Source organism: Tenrec ecaudatus, chromosome X (genome assembly GCF_050624435.1).
Source record: "Tenrec ecaudatus isolate mTenEca1 chromosome X, mTenEca1.hap1, whole genome shotgun sequence".
Classification (NCBI taxonomy): Eukaryota; Metazoa; Chordata; class Mammalia; order Afrosoricida; family Tenrecidae; genus Tenrec; species Tenrec ecaudatus.
The window spans coordinates 148,606,636-148,625,679 of NC_134548.1; the positions used below are offsets into that span (position 1 = coordinate 148,606,636).

Below are 19,044 nucleotides of genomic sequence, written 5' to 3' on the forward strand. Positions count from 1 at the left end.
CCTATCCCTAAAGATAACGGAATATTATTCACCCATTAAAAGAAATGTGTGTCAGGGTTGTATCACCTCATCATACTTATTCAATCTTTATTGTGAGCAAATAACCTGAGGAGCTGGACCATATGAAAACTCAACATCGGCACTGGAGGGGGTCTTATTAACACGCTGTAATACACAGATGACACAACCTCACTTGCTGAAAGGGAGAAAACTTGAAGCACTTGATAATGAACATCAAGCATTGCTGCCTTCACTATGAATTACAACTCAATGCAAAAAAAAAACTAAAAATGTAACAATGGGACCAATAGGTAACATTAAAAGAAATACAGAAAAGTCTGAAGTTGTCAAGGATTGTGTCTTACTTGGGTCCACAGTCAATTCTCATGGAAGCAGCAGTCTAGAGATGAAATCACACACTGTATTAGGCTAATCTTCTGCATACGACCGCTCTAAAGTGTTGAAAAGCAAGGATGTTCTTTTGAGGACTAAAGTATGCCTGACCCAAGTCATGGTACTTTCAATCGTTTAATATTCCTATGCATATGAAAGTTAGACATTGAATAAAGAAAACCAAAGTAGCCTGGATGTCTTTGAAACATGGTGATGGAGACATACACCCAGAATGCTCCTTGGAGGCAAGGATAATGAGAATTGGTTTCACATGCTTTGGCCATGTTGTCAGGAGAGACCAGTCCCTAAAGAAGGATGTCATGCTTCGTGAAGTCAAGAGACAGCGAAAGAGAAGAAGGCCCTCGCTGAGATGGAGTGACACAGTGGCTGCAATCGTGGACTTGAACGTCACAACAATTGTGAGGATGGCGCAGGACCGTGCGGGCGGTGCGTCCTGTTGTACGCAGGGTTACTAGGCAGTGGACCATAAGGAGAAATGAAGCCCTGGCACATGCCAAAGGAGAGACGAACCTTGAAAGCATCACACTGAGGGAACTCTGTCCCAAAAGGACAAAGATTATATGATCTGGCCTAGAGGAAATCTCTAGAACCCAGCTCTATAGAATCCCAAGATAATTAAAGTGCCCACGGGGGGTGGGGAGGAGGGGCAGAGGAATGGAGTCTTTGCCTCAGGAATGTGGAATGTATGCACATGGTGTTAGTAGCATTGAGAAATGGATGGCAAGAATGATTACACAAAAGAGAATGAAGCTGAGTCACTCAAAAAAGACTAGGGTAGATACAATTGATGGACGGAATGTTCTACGAGCTGTAAAAGGCCCCAATAAAATGATCTTTAAAAAGGACAAGTAAAAAAAAAAGCGTTGCCATAAAATCATAGAAACCTTTATTAAACAAAAATATCTACATGTGAAACTATTACTCCTTGGCATAACCTCCCCCAGGTCTGCACATTTCCGAAGGTGGGGTTTCCATCTCACTAAGCCGTCACTCAAACTCACTACCATGGCGACCGTGTTGGCTGACAGGAAGACTGCAGGGCAGTGCAGAACCTAGTCTGCGGGTTTCCAAGACCGTGACTATGCGGGGAAGTACAACGCCTCTTCTTTCTCCCAAGGAGCAGCTGTTGGTTTCTATTTGCCAACCTTGAAGTTAGCAAGACAAGATGTAACACACCACGCCAGTATTTATGGCAATAATCAGGGACTCAAATCATGTTCTTGGAGTTTGTGGAACTAAAAGTCTTGAAGGTGCCAATGCAGGGCAGTAGGGTACATGGGGTAAGGATTCCCAACAAAATTCCCATAAGACAAGCCTTACTACCGTCAAAGAATGAGCAGGTGCACTGTCGTGTGTGTGTGTGTGTGTGTGTGTGTGTGTGTGTGTGTGTGTGTGTGTGTGTAAATTCCTTGATACAACTTTCCTGTCCCTTTCTGGCACCAATGGAGTTTTTCATTTCTCTTAAAACTTCTTCATAATAATTTCCTCTGATCAACCTGTGTCTTTGAAGACAGTTTATCAAGATGGTACCTCTGGAATCCCCAAACAGTCACCCCATGGCCTTCTGAGCTGACCTCTGTCTTGAATTTCACAGGCTTAGCAGATTCCTTTGAAAGCCACTGTTTTCGCAGGACCTTTGTTTGCAAGGCACCCCAAGGAGACTAAGACAAGCGTATGACTGAGAGAACTTGCCTGTGGCCGTCCGCTGGGCAGAGACAGGCTCAAGCATGTTTGGTTGGGAGATACTTGTGCACACAAGGACTGGATACTGTAGCAATGCTTTTTGACCTACTTGTGGAAACAGTTAAACTGGCAAATGCTTGGTTAGGTACATTTCTACTCCAACCAAAAGAGAGAGTATATATCACCACAACCTGCTCTTCGGAAGTAAGCAAGACTTGACCCTTACAAACAGTGGTCAGCTCATGACATTCAGCCCGTGGGAACTGCACTCTTTTGTTATTAAGATGTCATCTGACCTTCAACAGAAGAGGGGTCTGGATCTCAAATGGCTAGAAGCCTTTGCTTGTCATATGGAACCACAAGGAATGCTGCAAATCCCCCAATATTCCTTTCGCTTGAAGGAAAACTGCCAGCCATGAGAGCCAGGGTATAGACATCCTCCGGCCACAGAAAGCCTCCCCAGGGCTTGGAATCTCTGAACTCACCAAAAGCTAGCACCCTGTTTTGTGCATGCTCTTTGATGGGAAAAATCAATTGTTGGAAAGGGCAGAAGTCAGTGCTCTGGCCTGTGGTGGGAGGCCACGAGAACATTGACCCTCCAGCCATGGTTGTTAACACCCTATCTCCTGTCCTGCCTCAGCACCCACTACCCAATGCCCCCAAAGAGGCCTGCCCTCTGAGTAGCCTGTGGACACAAATGATCATACATGAGGGCTTCAGGAGGGAGGAAGGTATCCTGCCACCAATGGGCAGATGCATTCGATGCACTTGACCAAACCAGAGTTCTACGGGAGCAATCACAGCGAGGCACACCCCATGCCAATAGCCAGTGTGTCTCTGGTCTCTTGGCTGCAGAGATCATAGAGCCACAACGGCCTGCAGCCCTTCAGCACTCAGGACTATGCGGGCTCCTCTGCAGACCATCCTGAGGGCTCAAAGCAGCAGTACAGCAACTAGAGGTATTCGCTTGGCCTCATCAGGTGCCCATGTGTCCGTTCACTACAACTACGGCCAGAGTAGGCCAGCAGAGAATGCCCCATCTCCTCAGTACCCTCCAGCAAGTTCTCTGGAATCCCTCTTCAAACCCAAAACAGACTCTGGCCATTCACGTACCTTAGGGGGAGTGTGTGGTTAAAGAAAGAGCCCCTCAGGCTTACATGTTCGGTCAAAATAGTCCAGAAAAACTCCTCTTCATCCCTGTTCACAAATGGTCCCAACCCGACCCAAGGCCAAGGGCCTCCGCTAGGAGCAGTTAGCCTGACTGTCACAGAATGTGGATTTGTAGAATCGCTGAGTTTCACCATTTGGGCTGTCGGCTCTGCATGTGTGAGAGGCCTGGCCCAGGCTGAATGAATGCTTGAAACTGCATGCAAGGTGCCCATTTTCTACAGGTGGGGGTCCAGTGTCTCACCTCACACTCACAAATCCCAAAGAGTCCACGGTTCTTACGGAACGCATTTTTTTTACCAAGAGCTTCTCACCTGCAAGGAACACACACTCTTTCACCAAAGTATTTTTTTAAGTGCCAAACAACCCAGTAGACATTAAATCGAGCAGTGGATAAAAGAGGTAAAGTCCCTGCCCCCAGGACAGATGGTGCCAACTGCTTAGAAGAAGAAAGCGTAGAGATATGTGAAGAGTGAGGCGGGGGGCGAGGGGGGGGGCGGGAGGTCTGTTTAGAGAGGGTCCAGGAAGGACTTCTCTAGTACAGGTAGCAAGTAGGCAGAGCCAGGTAATGTGTCAAGGGGAGAGCCATACTGGTGCAAGGAGAATGTTCGAGGCATTGTGTATAACCAGTGAGAAAACTACTACAAAGATCAAAGAAACCCAAGTGGACCAATGGTTACCATGGCTGAAGTAGGAAGAGTTTTTGTTCAGGGGCACTGAGTTTATGTTAATGGTGGTGGAATAATTTGGAAAAAGATCTCAGTAATAGTTGTGCAACATCAAGAGCATAATCAAGGGCACCGGATGAGACCGTAGACGTTGTGGGGTTGGAGAATGCTGTGCTGCGTATCGTCTTGCCAAAATTAAATAATAACCATCATCTGAACAACGAGTAACAAGGAAGAAGAAAATGTTTAAAATTAATGGCAGTGAAGATTGTACAACCCTTCTTGATATGATTGAACTATTGAATTGCATGATAGGTGAAGCTCCAATGGGTCTGTTTACAAAAAAGAAAAGAGAAAAGGAAAAAGAAGACGTGCAAAGGCCCCGAGCATGCCTGGTGTGCTCATGAAGAGCAGAGAAAGCAGCAGGGCTGGGCAGGGGGTGGAAGGCAAGAGAGGAAGTGAGAGGAGAGAGCACCTTGTGGGCCCGGTGCCTGGGCTTTCACCCTGCACGCAGCAGGAGAAACCAACAAACGATGGGGATCTGATTTAGATTCTCAGGATGGAGCTCGCAGCTGGGTTCCGAACAGATGGAAGATGGGAGTGGCGGGGTGTGGAGAGCTGGAGCAGGGAGGTGGCGTTAGAGGTGACTGAGATGACCCAAGCAAAAGATGCTGCAGGCTGGCACCAGGTTGGGAAATGGTAAGAAGTAATCACTCTTAAAGAGATGGCTTAAAAGCGGGTGCTGAACGCAGGGACTCAAACTGGCCCTGTGAGTTTCCAAGGCTGTAACTCAGTGCGAGTAGAGAGCCCCGTCTCTGGTGGGTAGCAGCTCCCCATGTCCCTACTACACTGCCACGAAAGGAACATCTAAGAGGAAACCAGCCCCCTCCAGTCACCTAAAGCTTTGTTGCCTCCCAAGAAAGGTGACCCAGTCCCTTATTGTGGTTCTTTCTTGGTTTGCGCTCCAGCCTGCGGGATGCAAGCCTGTCTTCAAAGACGTCCACCAATGCTTAATGATCTATTAACCTCCCACCAGGACAGTCTTGGCCTGCTCCTACTCCTCCCCAGAGGTCCAGGTCCACTGGACCTGAAAGGGGAGGGGGAAAAAAGACTGTTCCAAATGGGGGCCAAGCAACGAAGCAGAATATTAACTAACCAGCCAGCTGGGGACATTTAGTTCAAAATCAGTTTCAAGTGAACCCATTGCACTCTGCTTTTTAAAAGAAGAAAACCTTCACGCACAAAGGCTCCTCCCTCCTACCCACCCGCCCCAGAGTTTCCCAACTTCTTGGTCAGGGGACTCTCTGTGAAGGCCTGATTTTAAAACTTTCTGGGTGAAAACGTGGCCTTTTGGGTTGGTTTTTTTTTTTTTAAATCTTCACATGGGGAAATATTCTCTAATGAAGGCAATTTTAACAATAGTAGATAATAATTTGACTATAAATTGTAAGGAATGTAATGACTGCTTATTCTGGCACCAAAGAAACAGGACTTTCTGTGAAGTGGCTGCCAAGAAAAATGATCCTCCCACTCAGACTGTTAACCACATGCTTTACGCTGCTGTTTGCAAGGACAGAGCTTTGTTTGCATCTCCAACCATACACCAGACTGAAAACTCAATGGAGACAGCCCAAGTGGTGGGAGAAAAACAATAAGTGAAGCAGGAGGGGGACTAGTCTTCGGTGGCTCAAGGCTGGCTGAGATGTGGCACCACAGGGTTGGGAAAGCCCTAGAGTCCACAAGGAGCCTCTTCCAGGCTGTTTCTGGAGACAGCAGGCCCAGCACAGAAGGAAAATGTCTGGCTTTAAGAGGCTTACACAAGCTAACCTGCCACCGTAGCTGGGAGAAGGACAAGCCTGAAAAGAATGGGCTGGGATGAAGCAGAGAGCAGATTCCGGAGACGATGACAACAATCCTGCCTGGAGCCCAGCCTGGTAGGAAGGCTACATGAAGCACTAACAGGAGCGAAGGGCCCTTCCAGCAACACACCCCTCTCCGCAAGCCGAGCCACCACACAAGGAAAACTGAGGCCAAAGGAGATGCGCCACCCATCCGCCTCCCAGGTTGAATGCAGAGCATAGGGTCACCTCCAAGCAAGGTAAGAAATAGCATCCCATCACAGATTTAAGTGAAAACTGGGTGGGGGCATATTTTCTTCTCATCTGGTTGTCTAGAATTGGATGTATTTGAATTTTTAAACATCCACGAAATAGCCTAAAATCAATCCCATTCAGAGGAGATGGCCAAAACTTTATTCCTAGAAGATACCAAAGGGAACAATCATGCTTGAACTGTTTTTGTTTTGTTTGGAATTCAGAAGGATGTCCCAAGCAACTACCACGGGCCACGGAATGTGACAGGGATGGAAGGTACCAGTCCGGTAGATTGGGCAGAAGTGGAGCACAGGTTTCTTTGAGGTTCAAACAGCAGCATGGTCAAACAAGGCTCATTACACGTGTCCTCGTTCTTAAGACAGCACTCAGATGCTAACAAACGCTGGCCGTTCAAATCCACCCAGAGGCACCTCAGAAGAAAGGCCTGGCTGTCGTTTTGTTGTGTGAAGGAAGGGTGATTGGAAGTCTTATCGACTCTCCAGGGCAGAGTAAAACTACCCCAAATGGTTTCCTAGGTTATAATCATTACGAGAATCTTTTCTCCCATGGAGCCTCTGCTAGGTTTGAAACAGAGAACTTTCTGTTAGCAGCTGAGTGCTTTAGCCACTGTGCCACCATGGCCAAAAAACAATCTCTTGGAGACTGGCCATGAGTCAGAACAGACTCAGCAGCAGTGAGGGCCCTAAAACTCTTAAGGGTCTCTGTGCTTATGATTATCCATTTACTTCACTTGGTGAATGTTTAAAAGATAAGCCAAGATTCAAATATTTAAATCTGGCACCACTAACTGTTACACTCTTGCCTCTTGTGACTTCAGCTGAGCACAGCAACTTGTTACAATATTGGGAACTAAAGGCAATATAGATGTTCTGGAAGGCTTAGGGGCAAAAGTGCATACAGAGCCTGACACGGTGAACAACAAATAAATAAGCCACAGAATAAACAGGATAGCTTTTCACTGCCCCTGGAAGACGTAAACTTTCCCTCTTTTCAAGCCGAGGTTTTGGTATCTCAAAGACTGTCAAAGGAATGTGAAATGGTTAAAGTTTATTGTGCCAACTTGGCCGATAAACACATGTGGGGTTAATTGAAAGGTGGAGAGATAAATGGCTTGGTGAGCCTCGCCTTTCTAGTTCTCTGGTCTTCTTGCTTTGTGATGGTCGGATCAGGGTGCAGCTGCCTTAGTCAGTTCCCTGCTTCAGCTGGCAAGGCTCACTTCCTGAGAGATATCCCTGAGGAGAAGCCACATGAACCTACCCCGATGCAGCCCTGGGTGCTAGAGCACCCATGTGGAGACCCCTGCCAGCGCTGAGATGTTTGCACATTCACTGACTCAGCTTTCCCCCTACAGTCGGCATCATTGCGTCTGTTTTGTGAGATGGAGGAGGACTTTGTGGATTGGTGTCAGACATATGGGTTAATGTTGGGCTTGTGGGCTTGGGCAGCACTGGGTTGGGATGTTTTCTTGATGTGCACTTAACCTTTATATAAGACTCTCTCTTATACGTGAGTTTCTGTGGATTTGCTTCTCTAAAGTACCCAGACTGACACAGAATATTTTCTAAAACAGTGTTTTCACGCAAAGAACACAGGCACTATGCTAGAACGCTTTTACCTTATTTCATCATTCCTACATGCTATAAACATGGGTGTTATTTGCTCCTTCCCACCCCAAAAGCTAACTAAAAGAAACCCACCCTCCCACCCCATGAAAGTACACATTCTTTCATGTCAAAATATATCAAGCACACAAAAAATTTTTGAAACAAAAAATATATATATCAAGCACAAGATCGTCACTTGATTCCAACTCACAGCAACCCTATCAGACAGTACAGCACAGTGCCATAGGGTTTTCCAGTCTGTCATCTTCATAGGGACAGAAGGTCAGGTCTTTTCTCCCAGAGCTGCTGGTGTGGTTTGAACTGTCAACCTTTCACTCAGCAGCCAAAATCTTGACTACTGCATCATCACAACTCCAAGTAAGATGTGGGGTCATAAAGTCCACTAGTGAGCTCCAGGCTTCTACCTGGGCTTCTGAGTTTTTGCTCCCCCGCCCCACCAAAGGTCTCAACGGGCTCCTAAGTAGAGCAAAGAGATGCTAGGGAAGAGGTGCTAGCGAAGAGGTGGGAGGTTCACATTCACCCAGAGGTGCCACGGAAGACAGGCCTGGCAGTCTACTTTTGAAAAAACAAACCACTGCACATTCTCTGGAGCTCCATCCTACTCTAACACAGGGTTGCCACTCAACAGCCACTGGTTAAACTGCCTACACACAGCCTCTTCTAGATCTCTCGTTCTGCTCCAGGCCTTCCCCAGCCTCTGTTGAATTGTCACCTCTCATTTCTCCCGGATGTCAAGTCTTGCCTGCCTCCAAGACCCTCCTTTCTGCCTCTCTATCCTCCTCAAACAACACCTCCTGGCCCGGCTGATCTGGGTAGCGAGATAAACAAAGCATGTGATCTTCTCACTTATAAACCCGTTATTCTACCTAATTAGAATGTAAGCGCCTCCAAACGCCCGGTTCCTGCTTTAAAGTTCTTCTGCGTGTCCAGTACCGAGCCTGCTGCTTGGGCTAGTAGAACTATGCCATCAGTGATCACGGACAAGACCGTTCTAAAGGCCTTTCCTCTATGGAGAATGCCTGGGCTCACTGACAGCTGTCTCTATCCTTTAGCTTTTCTGCTTACTTCCACATTCCCAGCTGTGTTCTGCTTGGTGGTGCCGGCCACAAGCCTAGGGATTTACTGTACTTCTATTTCTTGATAAGATACTTGAGAATAAACACATGACAAAGAGGACATTAAAGTGAAGGATAAAGGAGTTGGTGGTGGTGGTGGTGGTGGTGGTGGTGGTGGCGGTGGCGGTGTGTGCCTTAACCAATAAACAGAAACAAATATCACCTCGGACGCTGACCCTTACTCAACAAATGATAGCGAGGCTGTATTCTTTCCTAAGTCTCTCCAAAGCACTCTCTAAGTCCGTGTATTAGGATTCTGCCCTTAATAAAGTATCCACTGGGTGTGGCTTACACTGGTCACCTTGATTTTCAAAATATTATCATCTTCCAAGTTCAACAGGCCTTCCACTTCAATGCAAGGTCACCAATGATGAAAGTCAGCACGCCCTGATTCTCCATGAACAGGGATGAGGTTCTAGGGGACACTGACCTGTAGAACTCAGAATCGCTGGTTCCCCGAGATGGAAAAGACCTCAGAGACCATGTTGGGTGGGATTCTCAACATGGGCTCCTCATCAGAACCACTGGGGCCTTTTTCAAATACACATTCACTGCCTCCGCCCCCACCCCCCTGGAAGGCAGCTTTAATGGCCATGGGCTAGCCTCAGAGTGGTTCAAACACAAAGAACCAAAGATTTAGTCTAGCCCCACATGTGCCCCACCCCCATCTTTCAGATGAAAAAATTGAGACCCAAAGGGAATCAGTTCACCAAAGCTATCTGACAACTAACTAATGTGCGCCCGCGCCCACCACCCCGGGAGAAAGGTTGGGTAGCCAAGCAACCACACCCACCCTGCACATAAAAATTTCTCCATCTATCAGAAGCAACAAAACCCACATGGAAGAAACACACTAGCCTGTGCGATCATGAGGTGTCAAAGGGAGCAGGTATCAGGGATCAAAGAACAAAAAATCCTATCATTGTGTGCGCACCTTCCCAATACGATCACTGAAGACAAAAGAGTGCATAAGCAAATGTGGTCTCCAAAAAAAAGAAAGCTGATGATGTCCAGCTAGCAAAAGAGATAGTGTCTGAGGTCTTAAAGGCTTGAAGGTAAACAAGCAGCCATCTAGCCCAGAAGTAATAAAGCCCACATGGAACAAGAACACCAGCCTGTGTGATCACAAGGGATCAGGTATCATGCATCAAGGTATAAAAAATTATATCGTGAATGAGGGGGAGTGCAGGTTGGGGACCCGTAGCCCATCTGTACGTAACGGGACACCCCCTTACTTAAGGGTCGTAGAGGAGACGAGCCTGTCAGGGTGCAATGTAGCAATGAAGAAACATACAACTTTCCGCTAGCTTTTTAATGCTCCGTCTTCCCCCCTCCCACTATCATGATCCCAATTCTACCTTAGAAATCCAGCTAGACCAGAGGATGTACACTGGTACAGATAGGAACCGGAAACACAGGGAATCCAGGACAGATGATCCCTTCAGGACCAGTGGTGAGAATGGCGATACTGGGAGGGTGGAGGGAAGGTGGGGTAGAAAGGGGGAACCGATAACAAAGATCTACATATAACCTCCTCTCTAGGGGACGGACAACAGATAAGTGGGTGAAAGGAGACATCAGACAGTGTAAGATATGACAAAATAATAATAATTTCTAAATTATCAAGAGTTATTGAGGGAGGGGGGAAAATGAAGAGCTGATACCAAGGGCTCAAGTAGAAAGCTAATGTGTTGAGAATGATGACGGCAACATATGCACAAATGTGCTTGACATACAATGGATGGATGTATGGATTGTGATAAGAGTTGTCTGAGCTACCAATAAAATGATTTAAAAAAAACAACTCCATCTAGAGACATATGATTTCCTCCCCTATTCTATAGCTAGCCTCAAGAAGCCCCTGTTCGCATGTAAACCTCTTGTGAAGGTTCATTGCCTTGAAAGCCCACTGGCTAATGGGTGAAACCCTAAACCTTTAAGTTCCCAAAGTGATTTGACCGACTGTCCCCTTTTCAAATGGGGAAAGGGGGGGGGGGAAGAAGCAGCACCCCCGGCGATGAAAAACAGTGGTCCTGTGGCCCCTGATCTAGGATAAAGTGTAGGCAATGTGCTTTCTTACAGTGCCCCCTGGATCGTTCCAGCACCCGCTAAGGGGTGGTATCACCCACTTTGCAACATACTGTATTGCATGCACTGTGGCCGCATGCTACCTCTCTCTCTAAGAACTCCAGGAGAAGAATCAGGCCAACATTCTTCACGAAGTAACCCTGCTTTCCTTTCCACAGGATGGATGCAGTCTGTCCTTCCCACCACTAGCAGCACACACATCTTTCCACCCGCTGGCAAGGTTAGCCTCCAATACGCTCTCGGTCCAGACTTTGGAGTAGCTACCTGCCATGCCTCGCTCCTCCCCTGGCTTCCACTCTGCCTGTTTTGTGTGCAAGATGCTTTTTCTCTCTACAGCAGCCTCTTTGACTCTGCCAGTTCGTCATGTCGGGTCCTTTTTAATTCTCCCTAGCAGCTGGTCTTTTTGATGTCTGGCTCACATTTATCTGGGTTTCCAATAAGATGTTTTTGCATCGTTTCCAGGCTTCCTGGAGGTTATTGACTTTTTTTTAACTCTTCCATTCAGGTTTTTTTCTCCCTAATTTCTAACATTTGTATGAGTTTCTTTCTCTGAAGCTGAATACCTGGCTGATAGATTGCTTTGATTTTTCTCTGCCACCAGATTGCTGAATTAAACACAACAGAACGTAAATATAATATTGCAAATTACCTCCAGGATGGAATCGCTTCATGAATTTTCTGTACTTTCCTGTTCCTGATAGTAAGCAACAGATGTTTAAGCAAGTGTGATTGAAAATGCTAGAGCTTACCTGTTCGTACTTCAGCGTGCATGTCTGACATCCACACGCATGTGGTCTTCTGCTTTGTAAAGACAATAAGCTTAAGATTTCGTTTCTTTGCGGGTGACTGAGCCCGCTGTATATGCTGAAGTGAAATATGGTGAATTGAACTGGACCCGACATCCCCAAGTCCCCAGAGTCTCAATTGTTCCTTAAGGAAGTCTATCTAGGAGCCGGACAACAAACCAGATTTCCCAAGCTTGCTGGAAACTTCCCTAGGGCGTGGTTATTGCTAAGGAGCCACAGACAGGTGCCCTGTAGGGGTTCTCCTAGACTGTAGTCTTTAGGAGGAAGGATCTTATTGCCACAGAGCCGCTGGTGAGGTTTGAACTGCCTACCTTTCAGTTAGCAGCCAACACTTAACCACTGCACCAGCAGTTCTACTCCGCAACACACTCGTGAGTTGTACTCTCCACCCATAAGCTGTGGGCTTTAAAAGAGACTCAAATGAAGTCCTGGTGACAGGGCTGGGTCCAGGGCAAGCCCTCAAGACTTTTTATCCGAAGTCAAAATGCATTTGGGGTGGGGAGACATCCGTGGGGCTAAACGAGCTCCTATTATTGGGGAGCCGTGGGACCAACTCACTTCCAATCACCCTAAATTACATTTCCTTTGCAGAGACAACCAAAATATTTCCTTTTCCATTCCTCAGCCTAGTCTGCAGTTAATCTTGAAATTGCATGCACCCTAATGTGAAGCAAATAAAAAAGGAAAACAGTAATTACACTGAGTCAGATATGTTGACTGTATGCTCTCAGTCAAGATGGAGCTGTAGAAGCAGGGATGTTCACAGGAGACAGTCACCTGTGTGGCTTTGGGATTATTTGTGTAGTCACAGGCTCTGCAGTTCACTAAGACCCTTCTCTCAAATCACACACACACACACACACACACACACACACACTGCCACTGAGTCCACTCGGACTCAGAGTGACCCTATAGGCAGAGCAGAACTGCCTTTGTGGGTTTAAGAGACTGCAAATCGTTACCAGAACAGAAAACCTCATGGTTCTTCAGTGGAGTGACTACTGGATTGAAGCTACTGATGCTGCGATTAGCAGCCAATCATGTAACCAACTTGCCTACCAGGGAGCCAAAAATGTTGACTGCAGTAGATCACAAGTACATTCCCAAACGGAATGTGTCTACTTGAGGGACTGGGGGTGCTAAAGTGTGGAGCTAAGGGGGTGGAGGTGAGGTGTGGATTAAAAATTTTGAAGACGTGCTGTATGCTTTCAATACAAATTATCGACTCAATATCAGAACATGTGCTACCTGCTCAACACATGCACCTCTTCCCCGATGTAATTATAACCCATTCTAACTACTCATAGTCATGTCTGTCGACTCAGTGACCCTATAGGACAGAGTAAACTGCCCCGCCCCCCCCACCCCTGAATTTCCCTGACTGGAACTGTTTACAGGATTAGAAAGCCTTGTCTTTCTCTCGCATAGCGGCAGTTGGTTTCAAAAGGTGGGCCTTGCAGATCACAGCCCAATGAGAAACCACTACAGCACTAGGGCTCCCAATTCTAAACTAGCTCATGCAATTCCCAGAACCCTTAGATACAGATTATGCATGTGTGTGTGTGTGTGCGAGACAATTTCACCAAAGATCCAATTCGTGGTCAATTACAGTGTCTGCAAACCCTTCCATCCCCTGCCTATATGGAGAAACACAAGGACCGTGGCTCAACAGCTAAGTGTCCAGTCATCATTACCATTATTACTCATTACTACCGAGCAGGGATGAGTTAGAGTAGACTTACGGGCAGTGAGGAGTGTGGTCTTCAACTTCCAAAGCCCACCTTCCTTTGGAACTCGCTGGGCACGCCCATCTCCTGTCTGTACCACTCCTGTGGTTCTTATCACAGACCACCTTGTTTTCCAATTATGGGTGTTTGGGGCTTATCTCCCTACTGCTCCCAAAAGCTCCAGGCCTCGTGGCAGAGGCCCTGCCTTCCCAGCTTCCTGCCTCCCAGGAGCCCAGCACAGATTACTCTATAGTAGGAACTCCCCAATGATCCGCATCTTGAACTCTGAACAGAAAGGTGCCCTTTGTGCTAAAGATCCCTTTTGAATGTGGCACCGCGGCCCCCCCTATTATTTGAGAAGTACGGGGGTCGAGTGGTTTGGCAATGTGGGACTTCCATTGAGGCCCTGCCAACATGCTGTACTCCTGACCCCCTTGAGAGCGCACCAAATTATCTTCATTGTGTTCTCCAGAGGCTGAGGCTCCTTCAGAAGCAGATGCATTCTTTAAACCTGTTCAGACCTCTAAAAGGCAAGTGCAAGGCCAAACCTTCAACTTGGGCTATGCCCTGGGTTCAATGAGCTAAGCACCCAGACATTGCAGAGTCTTGGCCTGGCAAACAATCCTGGGCATTTGCATGAGAAATATCTTAGTTCCTCCACCCCCACTCCCCAGGGGAAGGGCCTGGCAATTAATTCTTTCTGAGGTAGGCTAAATACAAGTCATGATAGTGTCTACCTCGCCCCCCACCAAAAAAATAAATAAACGTCCGCAATTCTGAGGACAGAGCAGGATGCCAATGTATGCATCTTCAGAGGTCAGGGCAGTAGTAAAGATTACCCCTCTTTTTAAACTGGCCATCGAAATGTATTTACTTGGGTCTGTCTGTGTTGTAACAGTGTCCTAGACTCAAATGAATGCCTCTAACACTCCACATTTTTGAGCCATTCAGTCATGCATTTTTGTTATTGTTGAAAGTGGTGCGAAATTTCACTGCATGAGCTAAAGTCCTTGGTGGTCTTCCAAGGATTCCAGCTAAAAAGGCACTTCCTTTGTTCCTCAGGAGAATGCGGTCCAGTAGGTCATTCAAAAGGGGAAATAAAAGCAGCAGCCCTGGGAGGGAGATGAAGGACAAGACAAAAAGAATAAACCGTTTGGGGTGTGAGCACATTAGCTTCCATTTCCTGCTGCTGGCCATTAATAACTCCCAGGATCTTTAGGGGGGAACACCTCAAAAGTAAAATGAACGCAGAGATATTCCTCAGGTGTTTTCTGCGGGGTGGAAGCACCTGAGTACCCGTGCTGCTTTGGTTTCCCAGAGCCCAAGACCCAGGGGGGCACCACTGCTATCGCACACCGCCAGCACTTAGCACTCTTGGCAAAAGCAGGGCGGGAAGGTGCACAGCCCCACTCCCTGAATATCGCTGGTCCCCCTCTCGAATGCACGCACTGCTTGCACAAGCAGAAGATGAAAACGTGTCGCGTTCCCAGTAAATGCATCGCTGCATGTACTCCTTCAAAATGTGGGAATGACCACTGTCACATTCACGCCAATAAACTCAGTTGCGCCCAGACGCAGTCCGGACGGGGCACAAAGCCCCCAGGTCTGACCTGCGGAGCCCCCAAGCTACAGTGGCTGCGGGTTCCCGTCACTTTTCCTGGCGGGGCCGGAGGAAGAGGGGGAAAGAAAGAGGGCTTTAGAGAATCTACAAGCAATGAAATCAAGCCGCTGCGAGGGCGTACTTAAGCTCCCCCCACCCCCCCAAGACAGGCAGCTCCGGGGCAAACACACTCTACTCGGTAATGTGTGAGTTGTTTGATGACTGCCAAGGTGCTGCGGACGCTTGGGCGACTCCAAGTTTCTTCGGTTCTATTTCTAGACAGAGGCCGATTGCACTCCGAAAGCACCCGACAACTTCCCTCAATTACCTTTGTAATTTATATGTAATTGATGACTGCGCTTAATCTCCAAGGGTATTAATAGCCCTTCCCCAAAAATGACCCCCAAGTCTTCGTGCGCCTTTGGAAGCGCCTGGTTGAAATTACAGTATTCCCTCTGCTGGCTGCCCGCCCCCAGCCCGCCCCGCCGAGCGCCCAGCCCAAGGAGGCTTATTTCCATGAAAGGTTCCTAAGGGAGGTTGGCTCGGCCCCGGGGCTCTACACTTTCTCTCCGCTGTTAGCTGCGTTTGGCTGGCCCCCAGCCAGCTCTGCTCTGGCGGCTTTCTGAGCCCCCAGGGCGACTGGGCTACCTGCGCGCCGCCCGCCCCGGCCAGGCCAGGCCGGCGGGGACTGCGCGCAACAGTTGGTCTCTACAAGTGAAGTGCGACCCAGAAGGGGCCGCTCCAAATGCTACCGCCAGCCACTGGGGAGTGGAGATGCCCCCGCTGGATCCGAAAGGACTTTTCCTAATATGCACGCACCCCCTGCAGCCCAAATCCGGTGAACTTTTTCCAGAGGCTAAGCCCTCTATTTGCAAAACCATCTCCAAACTCAGATTCTGGTTTCCTGTAATCAATTCTTTCAAAAGGTCTGTAAATGAAAATGCGATTAACCCTTAAAGTGTGGTGAGAAAGAGAAAAAAGGGGGAAGCGTACCTTTAGGTCCCTTAACACCTTCCGGAAAGCTGGAAAATTACCAAGAGTCAGGGTTGGGTGGGATTGGGGGGTAGGTGGGAAAGGGGGGGTCGTCTACCTTTTGAAAAGCGACTTCTCAAGTCGCTGCAGTTACTTAAAAACTCCTAATCCGTGTCAGTGGTGGTGGAGGAAGAGGGATTTAAAAGCACATCAATGAAGCACATAAAGGCAAATTCCACGTTTGCGTCCCCCGGATCTTTGGCTCTGGAAGGGTGGTTTCACCCCTCCTGCGCCCCTACGCCCAAACCCCTAGTCTGCCCCCCCCACCGCCTCTCGTCACCCGCACAACAAAGTTGGGAGCCCAATCAGAAGTTCAACTGGGAAAAGGCGAGGGAGCCGGTGACACACACACTTTGCGGGCCAGAGTCCTCCGTAGTTTCCCGGGACCGCGCAGAGCGCTCCGGGGAGGGGGGTTCATTCGCTGTGGGACCGGGCAGCTTGGGCGCGTCCTTCCTCTCCGGCGCCTTGGATTCAGGTGGGTGGCGGGGGGGGGGCGGGGGAGGGAAGTGCGCGAGCTAGGGAGCCGCGCCGGCAGGGCTGGCTCGCTCCGGTTCTTGTCTGTCCGCCCGCCCAAGGATCCCTAGGGGCTACCTGCAAACCGGCGCGGAGGGACGGCGAGGCGGGGGGAATCCGCGGCCTCTTTCCCGGGGCCGTCTCCCTCGCTAGGTCCCGGGACTCTCACCTACCATTGATCTCGTAGGCTGGGGCGTCGTTCTGGTTGAAACCTTTGGACACGTAGAGACGGAGCACTTCCGAGCAACTTTTCGACTTGGGCTCGGTGGCCAGCAGCACAGCGCTGAGCGCGGCCAGGATGCAGAACAGGGCGGGCAAGCCGAACCGGGCCATAGTGCGGGGCGGGCGGGCGGGCCCACTCCTGCTTCGGGCCGGGACTCGGGCCTCCGGGACTGGGGCGAAGGAGGTGGGAGCTGGAAGTGGCAGGAGGCGGCAGCACCAGGCGAAAAGTGGAGCTGGGCCTCGCGCGTCAAGCAACGGTCCCAGGGACTGGGCGCCGGGCTGCGGGAGGAGGAGAGGGTGCGGAGGCGATGCGCGGCCCAAGGGCGCCGAGGCGCGAAGCGGAGACCTGTGACTCCGAGGACCCGGGGGCTGGGAAAGCTGGCCGCCGGCCGGAGGAGGCGCGCCGAGCAGGCAAAGGTAGCAGCGGCTGCGGGCGTGGGTGCGGCGGCGGGCGCTGGCGGCGCTCCTGGGCGGCCCGGCGCGGCTCCGCTCGCCCGGCTCGGCTCGGCTCCGCTCGCTCTGCCCTCGGAGCGCGGCTGTGCCTTCCTCGGCTCGGCTCTGCTGCAGATAGACTGGCCGGCGTGAGCGGCGACGCTCTGCAAACTTGGCCAAGCGGGCGGCACGGGGGGGGGTGGGGGGAGGAGGGGGCGGGCGGTTGGGGGGGGGCTGGACAGGCGGGAGCACACTGGGCCGGGCTGGGAGAAAACCTGGAAGCGGCGTTGGATCCGGAGCGGCCAGCTCCACTTCCTAGGGGGCCGCACGGGGCGCGCGGCGCTCCCAGCGCGACACGCCCCGCCGGACTCCTCCCTCTTCCCTCCTCCACTTCTCTCAGGAGGCGGAGAGCCTGCCCGCCGCCAGCCGCAGCAGCAGCAGCAGCAGCAGCAATACACACACACACATCAACTGGTAAGCGCTGTAGAACCTGAGTCCCCTGTCTCTGGGGACAGGACCGCCAGGGTCATGCCCCAAAGCCTACGTCCGAGCTCGAGGTCTTGGGAGTAGGCCACTGGTACAAGGGCCAGAGAGCCGCGCAGGACCCAGCCCCCGCGGCAGTCTCGCAGGCCCGAGATCGTCCCTAATGTCCAGCACTTGGGTTTGGGGAGCGGGCGGGAGGAAGGCGCCCACAGTACTAGCACTGTCTCGCTGCTGGCACCAGGGGGACCAAGGACTCTGAGCTGGCCCTAGGGCCTCACCTGGCCACGCCAGCCCTACTGTCCATCAAAAGGGGCGCACGAGCTCGGAGTTGTTCTGGACCTTGGCTGGCTTCTCCCCTATCCAACACAGCCCCCACCCACCCCCCAAGAACAGACACCTGGTTCTGCTACAAAGTAGCCAGTCCTATGGGGGTGGGGGCACAAAGTCAAGGTTGGCCAAGCCCCTCCTCTGGTCGTGTTTTCCTAATACAGCAGCTGTATTAGGAAAACACGACCAGAGGATGGACTTGCCTTGCTAAGAGGTGGATTAGCACCCATGGAACAATGGGTGCCTAGGTAGACACTCCCCAGGAACCCTGATGGTGACAGTGGGTGAAACATTTGGAGCTCCAAACCCCAAAATGGGCGATTCAAACAGACCAGCCATGCCACATCCTGAGAAGAACAATTAGACTATGTCTCTAAATCAGAATTGACTTAGGAGCCATGGGTTTGGAGGGACACCCTCAACGCAATGATGAAGTGCTCCTGGTAACCCAAAAGTGACGGGTTGGACCTCAACTTCTACTCCATAAAGATTCCAGTCTCAGAAACCCCTAGGGCAATTTTCTGTCCTATAGGGTCGCTAAGAGTCGGAATTCACTAGTCAGTAAAGGGTTGCCCCCCACACACACACTTATCCCCTGCTTCCCCCCACCCCTCAAGCCTCTTTCCAGAGAATGACCCATACCTCAGGACCCAGTTTCCACTGAGCCACCAGAAAACTGGGAATGGGAGTGCTTCCCACCTTCCAAGTTTTGTCAGATTCCATTAATGAGTGTTTTTGAATCTCCCAGGGCTCTTTTAATGAAGGGAACGGTGCAGATTGGGAACTTGTCATTACTGTTGTTATTGTTACAATCTGCTTTAAGAGGTTAGGGTGAGAAGTGCCTCAGACACCTCCGGAGTGTGCTGGGAACCAGGCAGATAAAAGGGGCTGGGCCTTATTATTTGGCTAGACTCTCTCCATTCCCATAAAATTACATAGGGTGAAGATATGAGCCATCGTGGCAATTATCGTGCTCGAGGGGTTTGAGGAGCCTTCCTCGCTGCTGTGTGGAAACCACGTGGACACGC

General features: G+C 49.9%; 1 protein-coding gene across 1 annotated transcript in view; it reads right to left on the reverse strand.

The window, feature by feature from the left end:
- The window catches only part of GPC4 (glypican 4), a 123,525-nt gene extending 106,175 nt beyond the window's left edge, over positions 1-17,350 (reverse strand). The window contains exon 1 of the mRNA XM_075538904.1: positions 16,726-17,350. Coding sequence (XP_075395019.1) covers positions 16,726-16,885 — 160 coding nt within the window. The 5' untranslated portion in view covers positions 16,886-17,350. The remainder of the gene's footprint in view (positions 1-16,725) is intronic.
- Positions 17,351-19,044: the final 1,694 nt, after the last annotated feature.